Raw genomic sequence first — 15,064 nt, 5'->3', positions numbered from 1 at the left:
CCAGAGGGTCAAATAAAGATGGAAGAAATGTTTTCTTTATACACCTTTAGTGGAAAAACTGTCACAAACTTCTCTTACTGCAGTCATTGTACAGGTACATGTATAATTTGAAAACACGATTGTTATTTAGAAGCATGATGAACATCTCATACTGTACTATTTTCATATGCGCGGTTATTACAGAGCTGTGGGTGTTGATGTATTTATAAACTCCTGCGCTGGGTGGGCGGCGCTTGTGCGGTCACGTGACCGCGACGCTGCCTTTAAATAGGTCAAAACAACACGTACGAACCGAGCGCAGTTAATAACGCGAGATTAACGATCTATAGCTCCGGGACGCGGACATGACGGTGAGATCCCTGTAAGCGCAGGTGAAGCGTGAGGCTCTCAGTATCGAGGTTCAGTGGATTCGGCGATGGACCCCGGCGGGTGTCGGTTGAACGGCGGCGGCGGAGGTGATATGATCACGCTGGAGGATCTGGAGTCTGTGTCGGAGGAGCAGCTGTCAGACAGTCCCGAGGAGGAGGAGGAGGAGGACCAGGGGAGACTCCTGCAGTACTGGAGGGATGTGGCCCGCGGACACCAGGTGGAGGTGCCGACAGGTACAAACACAACAACCGCGGGGCGCGTCTCAATTCACAGCCGCCTCACTCACTACACCGACCGCAGCGGAAGAGTTCAGTTTAACCGTCATTCCCCTCAGCAGCCCGCGGCACTTATGCTGTCTATGTAGGCGGCTCAGAGACACGCTGCCTATCAAGTGTAGATAACAGACCGACACGCTTTGAGCAGCACAGAGGAATATTCCTCATAGCCTGAGTCTGCTGCTGAATACAGAAATAAGAGTTTCTCTCTTACTCTTCAGACTTTACAGCGACATACAACACACTTCTGACAAAATAGTCACGATTACGAGATGTTAACTCAGAATTATGAGGGGAAAAAGTTAATATATAGTTTATATAGTGCATAAAAGCTAACTATTCTGAGGAAAAAGTCTGAGTTGTAAGATAAAAGTTTTTATATTTTTATTCCATGGTTTCTACAGTAATGTCGCTCATATCGGTATAAAACCATAGGCGTAATTTACGGGTGGGACGGGTGGGACATGTCCCCACCACTTTTTACCAGGCTCGATATTGTCCCCACCACTTTTAAAAAGTATCTGAAAAATAGATTGCGTAAGGTATATATTAAAGGAAAAGCACCATCTACAAATCGTCACTCTTCATAATCTAATTCATTCATTTAACACATTTTTCCGCCGGTCAGAAGCTTTTCAACATCCTCAAAGATGAATATTAAGTCTCGTTGTGAAACTATCGCGAGATACGCGATATGCGTCATGGGATATGTAGTTTCCTTTCCCTATAATTAATTAGTCTACAGATCCTGTACCTCTTTTAAAATTTATTTGTAGTCTACAATGTTAATACTGTATTTTAGTCTTAAGGTCTCTGCACACTGAGTCCGAAATTTCCTCATGCGTTTTATCGCATTCGCAATCTTAAAAATTCGTCACCCACAGAGACCTTGCACACGGAGTCCGATGCGTTTTAATTAATCCGTTGGGGAAAAATTCACAAAACTATACAAAATGTCTTCAAGCAGTGAGGATGATTTTGTTGTCCTCTCTCTTTTTAAAAAAAGAAAAAGAAAAAGGAAATATTGGGTCCATCCAATCCTTAGATTGCGCAGACAGGAAGGTTCCACCTCCTTATCAAAGAGCTGCGGGATTATCCCGAGAGATTCAAAGTTTATTTCAGGATGTCAGTACCTCAGTTTGATACTTTGCTATCGATACTGAATCCACATATTAAAAAGAAGACCACCAATTTCCGTGAACCAATTTATCCTGAACAGAGACTGTCTGAGGTATGGATACACACACACACAAACATCGAACTGCGGCATCGGAAAGGTGCGCGCCAGGCATAAAAAAATAGGCTACAGCAGTTCTTTATATTCTGTATCTTTGTATTCCGCAATTTGTTTGTCATAAAGTGCTCTCTGCTGCAAGACGAAGTGTAGTAATTTGTCTGACACTATTTTGGATTTTGGCTTTCGCTTGTACGGTGGCTCTGAATTGTCAAAACACCTTCTCAAAGCATCTCAAAATGCTTTATACGGATGCGAAAAACGCAAAAAATCGAACCCGATCCGAATTTATTTTTTGACGGACGACAATTTCGGAGGCAGTGTGCAAACGTGATTGACAAAACGTGAGGTCGTATTTATTTTTCAACGTGCGAAAATTTCGGGCGAAAAATTCGGACTCAGTGTGCAATGTGCGTGGCTGCTTCACTAAAAAGCTTCTTATATCACTTCCATACTTTCTTTTGGACATTTTGTTGATGTTTTAACATTTATGCTATAGGTAGCAACATTTACCATTAACTACCCAGATAGCCACTGGACGCTGTAACGGAACAGAGCCGCAACCGCAAAACGATAGAGCCGGGTCTGGCCCGCATCCGCCTCACGGACTCGTTCCTGAGTCCAAACGCACATCGGGCCGAAGCCGTTTCTGGTCTGTTTTTAGGGGTTGTTGCGGATATGTTCCAGCGCCGATCCAGCACCGCCTGATCATCCCGTTACAGATGCGTAACGGGTGCGTGAAACGATTCCGCCTACCGGAGCTGTGCCGGATGTGTTACGATTCCGCTTAAATCACCACTGGATCGTCCTTTTGCCTTATTTTCGGCATTTTTGTCAGTTAGGGTATCATAGTAAACTATGCTACCTAGGCATAGGCCTACATTTTTCAGTCTGTGGAATGTCCACACTTCAAAAAATGCTTTTCTTACTTAGTATTTTTGTTTCCAGTCCAAATATCTAAAAATTCTTAAACCAAGAAGCATTTACTAGAGAAGTAAAATGACATAAGAAATTCTGTTTTGTTTTAAGATAAAAAGAAAGTAATTTTTGCTTAAAACAAGCACAATTATCTGCCAATGGGGTAAGCAAAAAAATCTGAATAAGAATGGAAAACAAAAAAAATCTTATTTCAAATGGAAAACGAGATTATTTTGCTTACCCCACTCGCAGATAATTTTGCTTGTTTTAAGCAAAAGTTACTTTCTTTTTATCTTAAAACAAAACAGAATTTCTTATGTCATTTTACTTCTCTAGTAAATGCTTCTTGATTTAAGAATTTTTATATATTTGGACTGGAAACAAGACAAAAATACTAAGTAAGAAAAGCATTTTTTGCAGTGCAGAAAAACATTTTCACTACAAGGCCTTGGCTATAATAAAAAGCTTGACTTGACTTGATGAAGGCTAGTTTCAGTTGGAGCAATGCGTAGGCCTATAGGCTATAGCTGAAATAAATAGTTTTAATGATTAAAACGCATACTAAAACAACGTGAACAAAGTTAACAAACACAGAATTAATGACCACAAATTCATAGATTTAATTATAAAAAACAAACAAAAAAGTCATGAACAAAGTCAACAATTAACACAGAACACAGTCAACAACAAACAAAGAATTAATGGATAAAAAAAACACAGGCTATTAACACAACGTCAAAAAAAAAAAAAAAAAAAACATGCACTTAAACAAAATCACTAGGTGGGTGCTGTGGCAGCTGTTGCTGTTGCTGCTCCTGCTGCTGACGTCCAGTCTCTCCTGGCGCCCTCCTGTCCGCTGAAAGGGCAAACCACCTTATAGCATGCCTCCATATTTCAGCTTCTGTTGCAGTTGCTGTCAGTGCACATTTGCGCACTGCACCTGGAAAACAGCATTAATGATTAGGTTGAATGAGAAATTTGGATCAGTGCTAGGCCTACATGATGACAAAACAGGCAGACGTATATTGCATTTGCTCAAAATGAAGATAGGCCCATCCTTCTAATTCGGCCTACTTCTATAACCAGGGTATCTGCAGATATGAACAAGTGAAACTTAAGACTTTTATGGAAATATACGTTATATAACATGCATATCTGTAATATTTAATTTGTTTAATGTAAAAAGTAAACAATATTTCATGGCTGTCATAAATTATATTTATTACTACGATATACAGTGAACTTTTCATATCAGCAGATACTATTCCACACAAAATATCCCCATAAAAGTAAACAATTTATTCTGAAGCAATATTAATAGCATTTTACGACAGACTAATTGTAAAATATTTTTTTTTCTGCATAGATCATTTATATGAGGTGCCCAGAACAACATACTAAAAGTCCTAAGAAATCCTAGTTGAGGAAATATGTTCATTTATCATCTATTTATCAATCCGAAATATGTGCCAATAAGGCCAGGCAACAATACACCCCAATGGGGCTATTTTTTTTTCCTTTACTCCTATCAAAATGAAACTTTACACAATGAAAGTACCCATGAAAAGTATTTTTTTTTTGTATTACAATTTTCTTTGAAAATTAATTGTAATATGCAAATATGGGGTGTGTTGTTGCTGGCCTTAATGGCACACATTTCGGATTGATGATAAATTAACATATTTAATAAAATACAGTTTATTATTCTCAACCAGTGTAGTCCGAGTCCTAAATGACTCTTATGAGCCGGTTCTTTTAGAGATTCTAACACACTTTTGAATCAGTACGAGCTGTTACTGAACTTTTTTCTGTTACTGAAATTATCCTGACGCTTGATTGAACCGCAATTATTACTTTCGTCATGTTCGACTCGAAATGAACCAAGCTGTTACTGTGGTATGTGTTAAGGCTCGTGAGACTTGAAACAGTGTTTTAACTGACTAAATGTCATGTACATAAAGACACGCATTATGAGTTATTGCACAGTGGTATGGCTATTTTATAAAAACAAAAATCAATATTCTCTGTTAAGGCCTAACCTTTTACTATCGTGTGTCAATTGATTTCGATTATTATGCGTGAGGGAGAGAGAGCAAGACAGCGCTCGTGTTGTTTGAAAACGGTGAGTGCGCGCGCACGCGCGGCCGGGTCTCTCTCTCTCTCTCTCTGCTCGTATTCGCCCAGCAGTCATTCACCGATCACCGAGTCCCGAAATAAGGCTTTGGCGGGACAAACATTTTTGCTTTGGCGGCCGCGAAAAAATGCAGGAAAACTCCTGTATCAGTCGGCCTATGTAGCTAAGGTGCATGGCAATATGGAAATTTGGAAAACACATGTCGATCAATCCACAATATTAAACGACGCATTAAACAATTCACACGTCGCCTTAATGTAACAGACAAATAAACATATATATGTAGATAAATGAGTCTCTTATTACTATGGAAAACCCTTCCACGTCGCTATTTGTTCCATTTAAGAGGTGAATTCGTAGTGCAGCAGTTAACGTTAAACTCCGCTTCTCTGCGTGCTCCCGCGGCCAGGGGATGCAAATCCTGGCGGGAATAGCAGCTAAGTGCCTTGGCACGACACCCTAGCCGATAAAACATTGCTGACATTCAAATGGACTTTCATCTGTGTTTTTGCTTTAACTGTAAATGCAACAAGTGCAAACATTAAAATGCCACCAGCTAGTAAAAGCGGAGAAATGGGCATTTTACAGCTTTTTTTTAACAGCTTGCTAATAACTACGTTATGCCTGTTCGACTGCCTTGCTAACAAAGTTCACAACCAAATCCTTCTAAACAAAATATTCAAGTCAACCACTCAAAATAAGCTCAACATATGCATGATATTGACTTAATAAATTAAACTCGTCTGTTCAACGCCATGCTTTAACCAGGTTTAATTTACGTTACCGAAGCTAACTTACCTCACTGGTATACGGTATATTCGCTAAAAGCTAGTTCCTGGCCTCTTAACTAATACTTTACAAAAAAGTTTTTGGTTAACATTCATCATACGGTAAAATCATCCCCTGTTTATTATACATTGAGGCAGATTCTTACCTGTCTTTTGTCCACACGACACCGTTATGGATCCTTAACTGACAGCAGACTCAAAGGCGGCAAAGTTGTTGCTGGGCAAACTTCTTTTGCTCGGTGGTGGGGGTGGAGCTTTCTGGATGTGGTCCACATCAGGTAGCCTCTGTCAAAACAGTGTTGGCTCAAATCCGTTTTGCAGATATGGGCCAGAGCAGTTTTTAGCCCTTTTTTAAATGCAGTCGGCTCAGATATGTATCACAGATTCGGGCCACACCAGTGTAGCCTATGTGAAAACAGTATCGGCTCAGATTCATATTGCAGATCTGGACCAAATCAGTGTCAGACACAGCTAATGTCTTTCGGTTACCAATGGGAAAAGTGATCTGGGCCAGATCTGTAAAATGATATAAATACTGAACTGATGGCAGTAGAATGTTTAAGCTAAAACCTCTAACTGGCACGGATCTGGTTCACAATCAGAAAACGTCTCTAAGATAGAAACGGAGGCAAGGGGCTTAAAACGGATCCGGGCCAAATGTAATTGCTATCTGGGTAGCCTTTACATGTGGGGTGGGGGAGGAAAAAATAGAGCTTTTATACAAACGTCATAAAAAAAAAGATTCGTCAAAACAATTTCATTTATTTAATTAATAAAGGTAGTTTAACCATTTTAAACACAAATTAACTCTCATTCATGTTTTACACGAGGTTTTGCGTAGTTCAGGATTGGTTAAATTATTTGATTGGATGAGGAAACATTTTGTGGGCTTGTCTTGACTCTTGACGTAATGTTGAGCGCGTGCATCGATCACACCTGCTTTTAGCAAGTTGTCCGGCTGGTATTAAGAGAAAATTCATTCATTCAAGTAATTCAAAGTGGAATGAATCGTAATACACACACACACACACACACACACACACACAATTGATTGGGGATTAATGAATACGCTGCAGCTGAGCATTTATCTTGCGTATTTTGATTGATATTAGCTACCCTGGATGTGTTGTGATAAGCAAAACGTAACATTCACATTGTCAATGTTACGTTTTGCTTATTTGGATGTTTATAGACATATTTGTGAATGTGATGCATGTGTACATCAAAGTGAAAATTAAGTGCATTTCCAACTCTGAACTCAGTCCCAAGTAAATTCAGTTATTAAATAAACAAATAGCAAAACGAGTTGTGCGCTGTCCCCACCACTTTTCAAAGCAAAGTTACGCCACTGTATAAAACACACCGTAAACACATTAATACAGAATAAACAGTCAATGCAACTTCACTCTCTATAGAGCATAACACATTTGATTATTAAAATCAACGAGGAAAGGGAAGTGTGATATCATTGCAATCATTTTCAGAACGATTTCTGGAGTTTATGAATAATAAAAACACTGACAGCCAATCAGAATCCATCCTGATTTAAAGAGCTCAAGCATTTAAAGCGACAGACGACAAAACTGCAACTAAAGCCCTTCACACCAGGAACAATAACTATAATGATAAATATAACTAACTATATGTGACCCTGGAGCACAAAACCAGTCTTAAGTATCAATTTTTCAAAACTGAGGTTTATACATCATCTGAAGCTGAATAATTAATCTTTCCATTGATGTATGGTTTGTTATGATAGGACAATATTTGTCTGAGATACAACTATTAGAAAATCTGGAATCTGAGGGAGCAAAAAAATCTAAATATTGAGAAAATCTCCTTTAAAGTTGTTCAAATGAAGTTCTTAGCAATGCATATTACTAATCAAAAATGAAGTTTTTATATATTTACGGTAGGAAATGTACTAAATATCTTCATGGAACATGATCTTAATATCCTAATGATTTTTGTCATAAAAGAGAAATGTATAATTTTGATCCATACAATGTATTGTTGGCTATTGCTACAGATATACCTGTGTTACTCATGACTGCTTTTGTGCTGCAGGGACAGATATTAGAGTCCACAACAACAGATGAAAATGGCCAGTTTGGTGTAAGATGGAATATACACATGCAAATAGATAAAGTGCAATGAAACAGACACTTAAATATGTACTTTGGATGTTTTCTTTCCAGTAGTCTGGATGATATGGAAGTTTTGTTTTTGCATGCAGTGTTTTGAGAGGATGTGCGCTCTTGCACGTATGCGTGACTCTCAGCCAGGCAGCGGCAGCAGGATTTTCCCATGATTCACGTGTGCTGCGTCTCTCTGACCCAGTTCATCAGATCATCACAGGACGCTGACGGACTCGGCTCTCTGCATGTTATCGAACGCAGCCGTTAGTATGTGTGAGAGAGAGTTCGTAACACAATGATTGTGACGCGCTGGAATCTAAACGCTCTGTGAAGGGTTTGTTCTGTGAATCAGGTGACGTGTGTTTGTGGAGCAGATTATCAGGCTCATCTGGTCCAGACCAATGCCTTTCTAAATCCAGTCCAGTAAAGCGCTTTACACGACTGCACACGTGAAGAGCAAACACCATTCACTCGATTCATCAAATTAATTCATCATTAATACCATCTGCAGCTGATGAACACAAATTCAGCTAACACCTTACAGTAAGATTTCATTTGTTTACATGATGTATTATAAGGCAAATCATGAACTAATGTTCATTTCTACACATACTAATGTGTTAAGTATAATTAACACTAATTCATTATGAAGCAACAGGAATTAACGATGCACTGGAATCATTAACCAGACGAGGAAGTGCTGTAGTGATCATGCTAATTAACTCAATCTTACTGTGCAGTGTGTTTAGATTGAGTCTGTAGTAAAACTATACACTGGTTTGTGCTGTCAGAAGCGGTCAGTGTTGTGGTTTATCAGTAATGTGGAATACAAGGTTAAGTGTGACCCTGTGGCCGGCTAAATAAACTTAACCAATGAATAATCACTCTTATTTCTCAGGTTCAAATCAGGCCAATCTATTTAATGTAACTGACTTGACCAATCCTAAAGAAAATGAGATGACTAACTAGTAAGACTAGTCTAAGCAGTTTATGGTTGACACTGTGATGTCATAGTCAGTGATTCTGTGAATAACACTGATCCAGAATCAGTCGAGTGATTGTAAAGTCTATTTTTAATTGTGAATACAAAGTAGGCCCCTTGAAAGTCCATAAAAAAAGTTTAATTTAAGGTCATAAGTTTTAAATAACTTAAATCATGTAACAAAAATGCCTATTTTAAAATGTCTTGGGGGCAGAAGACTAAACTTGTGATACAACATTTCAAAATAAGAGTCTAGGTGTATTTCCAGCTTGTTTATATTAAAGGCCCCACATTATGCAGTATTATATTCTGGCTGTTAAATTAGCTGCATCACAACAGTACACAATTAAATGGAGAATTCTCCATTTAACATATTTATTCCCCTAATTATTAATTAAACAGTTTGAAGTAGAAATATCTAAACCTAGTGTACTTTTTGGATTCAAATTAATTTTGCTTGGTAATGTCACATCACATCCTTTTATTAAACATTCTTTGATCGATGTTTATTGTGCTCCTAAAGTTCCTGATGTGTTCCAAATGTTTTCAAATTAAGAGCACGTGCTCCTTGAGAACAAAACAAACAAACAAATGACATGGCACTGTATTTCCAGTCTCTCACTCTACTGTACATCTCATCTGTTCGTATGTACGTGATGACTGATGTGTAAATCTGAATTCACCCACGCAGAGGGTTCTGGGTAAACTGACTGACTGAAGTGTTTGCTGTCGCTGCTCGCTGACGTCCCGCGGGACAGATGTGTGGCTAACGCTCGGCCAGAGAGCCCCTCGTGACCAGATCAGAGAATCATGGGTCACAGCGGGAAGAAATGTCAGCCAAACCCTAACATCATGACACAGTCACAACAAACAAGCCTTCAGTGTGATGAAGCAGAATCCGAGCTGAACGTTGATGTCAATCTGCTCCGTGTTTCACAGACATGGCCGAACCCATCCATCAGATCACCACCAATAACGACGGTGCCCACCCGCGGGAGCAGGTGCCCCACACTCTCATCACACGCAAGGAGAAGGTGCGTACCGCTGACCAATCAGACATCTGAGATCACACTGTAACGCCACACCAGAGGAATCAAACTAACACAGTGTGAATAATGCATGTGATCAAACACAGCTGCGTGAATATGCCATTAAATCTGACATGAGGATGATGAATCAAGTCACTGTTTGATTGGCTGCTCAACTATACCAGAAATATCCACTGGCTTACACACAAACTATTGAATTTTTCTGATGCAGTTTTCTGTCACAAATCAATCATTGTCGGTCACAATATCAAATGTATTACAAAATATGGAACCTTGACCGTCAGATATTTCCAACGATATGTTTTGTCAAGATTTTCTAAAACACAAGCCACAAAATCACAGAGTCTATGTAAATGTTTTTATATCTTGATTTATACTCCTAAAAGAGCAACGTATCCCCTGAGATACAAACATTTAGAGACAGACAAAAAAAAAAGCAAGCATTTAATTAATGAAATTTCAATGTAAACCTTATAAGCTAATGCTGAATAACAGGTAAAACAGGTAAGTCCCTCCAACATGTGTAAATATGAACTAGATCAACTTTCATCAGAGGGTGAGTAGATTTCCCACTACAGTTTTAAATGCTTCCTGTGATCTAAACAAAGAATGTAGAAACAAGTCACCTCATCTAAATATTCACAACAGCCTTTCAAAATGAAACCAGGAAATGCGACCTACACTGCTTCTCCCCACAGCTTCTCAAATGTTTGTATCCCCCAGGATACATCGGCCCTTTCAGGGTTAAAAAAGTCAATCTATTAGATCAAACCAAATGCTCTGTGATGTGTCTGATCAGTTCCTCCACTGACTCTGCTGTTGTGTGTTTGTGTGTGTGTGTGTGTTGTAGTGCGGTGAGGTGGTGTTTGAGAAGCGTCACTATGAGAAAGCGCACTGGGCCTGTATCACCGTTCACGAGGACACGTATGAACAGAGCATCTGCTACGGCTTCATGAAGATCATGAGATACATCTGCCAGCAGAACTCAGCAGGTCCATAAACACACTCCAGACTCAGACTGATACAACTAAATCTAGAGGGGTTTTCCCAGAACGTTTGACCGATTCAAGATAATAATTTAGTTGTTTTTTCATGTTTAACTGGTCAACTTAATACCATAACTAAAACATAATTCAAGTAACATTCTCTTTATGAACCATCGGGTTAAAGAAAGCTCTGTTCCAAGTGCAGCACACATGAAGTTCAACTTATACGTAACACATTCACTTGTTAAATATCTTTGCAGAAAAGATGCATGAAATATGAAGGCAAATATTGTACAAGCTTGTCTTAAACGTATTCTGTATGTCCAAAAATAAAATATGAAAAATGCATAATATTTCTCAGTCAAAATGTACACATTCAGTTTTAGAGGCCGACTCAAATCTCTTCCTGGCTGTCAGTGTAACAGCAGTAATAGATGATTATTAACAGCTTTCAGTCTGTCGGCATCATTAAACATCAATAATCAGATATACAGTAGTAGTTCTGCATGGTTTTTCTGTGTGAGCCTGTGCTTGACGGATGCGTTTGAACATTGTGTCGTGTCTCGTATCTTTTGCTCATGAAACGCCGTCAAACAAGGCACTTGAGTTAAAGAATCTCAGCTGGCGTCACACAAGCTTGTGTTTTTCCCATGTCTGTAGGGCCCTATGATTTCCACGATGCAGAAAACTCAGACAGAATCACAGAATCCAGTCATAAAAACAGAATGAACAGTTTAAAGCGGAATGTCACGGAATTTGTCAAAGTTTGGATGAATTAATCAAAAGTAGGTCATTACATTTAAATCAAATCGTGATATGGACTAGTATCTGTAAATATTAAGCTGCAGAAGTGGATTTAAATCTGAATCCTGCATGTTCTGCGTGTCTCTGTATGAATGGAGACGTGGTTTCGTTTACTAACGTGATTTCAGCGTCTGCCGTCTCAATGAGGAGATAAACACGTGAACATCATCTCCAGAACTGATCTGAGACACACTTTATCAGCATTTTACCATTTCATTTGAGTAAAACTAGCGTCATATTATACACACACAACTTTAAAGGTCTTCACGGCAACCCGTCAAAATAAAGGTTCGGTCTAACTTAAAGACATTGTGCCAGAAATAGGCTATATTACTATTATTTAGCAGACTGTACGTAATACTACTACTACTGTTAAAAAATAATACAACTTTGTTTTAAGAAATAATCTCAAAATATTTAGATCTTAATAGTAAATCCCCTTTATTTGTCAAATTTAAATGTTTAACTTTCATTAATTAAAATCTAAATTAAATCAATGTTTTATGCCTTCATCTGATAACCAGTAAAAGTTAAATACACAACAATTTCTGAAGGGAAAATATTTCATACGGCTACTGTAAGAATAAATGAACATAGTTTGTATGCATTCAAATAATAGACATGCTAAAACACAGAATTTCGTTACAAGGCGAGAAAAAAAAATAAAAGATTTCATACGGCCCTAAACATGACATTTGTTACTTTTTTTGGTTTGCTTGATTTTTCAATAATTAAAAGAAATGAAATTAATGTTTTATGCCTTCATTTTATAACCAAACAATTTTAAATACACAACACAGAATTTCTGAGGGAAAAAAAAAGACACAGAATAAATCTGAAAAAATCAAGTATGCATATAATTAGGCAATATTTAGACATGCTAAAACACAGAATTTGATCATAAAAAAATATGGTGAGAAACAAAATATTTAATTGGGCCCTAAATGTAATTTTTGTTAAACTGATGTCAAATTGATGTGAGATTGTATAAGTTTCACGATATTAATTAATTAGACATGTTTTTTGATGAATTTTATTTAACCATTGAAAAGTCAAGAAATTAAAACAGAATTTGAAAAAAAAAAACATTAAAGCTGGTTTCATAGGGCCTACGTCTGGTGTTTATCAGCACAAACGCATTGTGTGTGGATCTCAGCTCTAGCAGTATGTTCCTCATAGAGCCGATCAGCAGCTGCGTGTCATCAACTCTTAGCACTGGCGGACTGACAGCATGGATAACTGTAACATCTGCTAATATTTATATTCAAAACTGATTCCTTGATTTAAAAAAAAAATAAAATAAAACAAATCAGACACTCATTCAACCTGGGATTGTTTTTTCTCTGCAGGCAGTTATCTGGGCATGACGATACCCATCGTGACGGTGGTGCGCACCGATGAGATGCACTCGACTCTGTCGCGGGCCGTGACCGTAGCGTATTACCTGCCCACCCAGCACCAGAGCGACCCGCCGCGGCCGTACGACCCCGAGATCGTCATCGAGCAGTGGCCCGCCACCACTGTCTACACCCGGTGAGAACAATACTAACACAAGGCACCATTACAGTAATGCACTTACACTGAAGGCCATGGGTTCTGAGCAAATGTTAATGTGTAAGTTGCTTTGGATAAAAGCGTCTGGCAGATGCATCAAAGAGTGAAGAATAGCCAATCATGTATCTGTAAAACCAGTCAGCACCAATCCACAGAGCGCTTTACATCACCCGTTATTCCTGTTCATCACAGTGAAGCTGCTTTCAAATCGGTCCTGTATAAGGCACTATAGAAATAAATGGGACTCATCAATAAAGAAATCTCCACATGGGAATCAGCAAATTCACTGAATTAATCTACACCTCAAATGATGATTCAGACCATTTACAGCTCAAATAATGTTTTAATTAACAGAAACTAGGAGTGATATAATAAATATAATACATTTAGCAATTTCAGGAGATTCAAGAACTGAATGTTGTTCAGTGTTCAATAGTGAATTAGATTTTTCACTTGTTTGTGATTATGTATTATAGGTTTTTAAAGTAAATGTTCACTCACAAGCGAGCATTTCTCAGCAATTTCTGCTAAAAACATTTTATTTAAATGCATATTCATTATAAAAAATGTCCAGGCTTATGTTCCCCAAAAGTAGATGAAGTTGAAAGCGCTGCTTTGCTGCAAGGTGATCTCAAACTCTCTTGCATATTATACAAATGATTCTGGCTCCTGGTTCTTAAATAAAAATGACATTTGTTGAGGGAATTACTGAAACTAATAAACACAATAATCTGAATCCCACAGACCTCCACTGTAAGTGTACTACGGTAAACATGACTAACTGAAGAAAGAGTCGAAATGATTTGAACTGGTTTTGAACCTGCGTCTCTCCTGTGTCACGTGACCCAGGCCGTTCACGGGCGCCACTAACGAACTGACCATCATCCACGAGATCAACAGTCTGGCCGAGTCTCTGGACCGTCCGGCCATCTGCGTCAACGACTCCTTCATCGTGGCCGGATACACCAATCCTGCGGCAGCCCACCGGCAGAACGAGATCTGGTTCCTGGAGCGGCCCTGAGCCTCCCCTACCCACAATCCTCTGCACCTCGCAGAGAGCACAGTAGAGCGAGCGCAGGGCGTCACAGCCATCCTGTAGTTCCTGATTCTCTGTGAGCAGAGCTGCTGTTTATATGTGTCGCACTGATTATAAGCTACACCAACACAAACTGGACGTCAGTCAATCTCTCTGTGAAACGCTGTTGCTGTAAGACAATCATCAGTACCTCCGTCTTCTGTCTCTGTCTCTCGCTCTAGTAGTGATTATCAACACATCCATATGTAATAGATGCACATATATCTATATATTATATTGTCATAGTGCTATTTTTAAGTATTTTTTTAAACTTCTCTGTTACAAGCACAGATGTCAAATAAACACAATGAAAGAGTTTTGTGAATGAAGTGAACGAGCTGATCTCTGATCAGGGTTTGACGGCTGGGAATGTAAACGCTCGACTGTCCTCAGTATAAACACTACAGCCACTGTGAACTTCTGAATGCTTCTGTTCTGATCCGAATAAACTATTACTGAATCACAAGCGTCTTCACTTCAAACTGGCCTGTAATGACTGATGATGTCAGATCAGCTCCAGCCAATCAGAGCCGAGAAACCAACACAAAGCTGAATGTACAGAGAATGTCAAAAGTTCAGGGTTTGATCCGAAAATAATGCAGCCAGGAATGCAGACCATCATCCACTAAACACACGGGGTTACAAAAGGGCAGAATATTTCCAGAAACTTTACAAAAACCTTCAGAGGATTTTCTGAAAGTTTCTGGAAACCTACCAGAAGATTTTTTGGAACTGATATATTAGTTTAAAATCTCATG

At 38.8% G+C, this 15,064-nt stretch overlaps 1 protein-coding gene across 1 annotated transcript; it reads left to right on the top strand.

Moving 5' to 3' along the window:
- The first annotated feature begins 247 nt into the window (after positions 1–247).
- soul3 (heme-binding protein soul3) lies at positions 248–14,785 on the top strand. Its single transcript, XM_079385828.1, has 5 exons — positions 248–602; positions 9,778–9,872; positions 10,738–10,879; positions 13,027–13,210; positions 14,081–14,785. Exons 1-5 carry the CDS (start codon positions 416–418, stop codon positions 14,250–14,252), a joined length of 780 nt encoding a protein of 259 aa, XP_079241954.1. The 5' UTR covers positions 248–415; the 3' UTR covers positions 14,253–14,785.
- The last annotated feature ends 279 nt before the right edge of the window (positions 14,786–15,064 follow it).

This window comes from Barbus barbus (assembly GCF_936440315.1).
Source record: "Barbus barbus genome assembly, chromosome: 30".
Lineage (NCBI taxonomy): Eukaryota > Metazoa > Chordata > Actinopteri > Cypriniformes > Cyprinidae > Barbus > Barbus barbus.
Note: the sequence above shows the minus strand (reverse complement) of the source record. Positions and strands in the feature narration are given on the sequence as shown.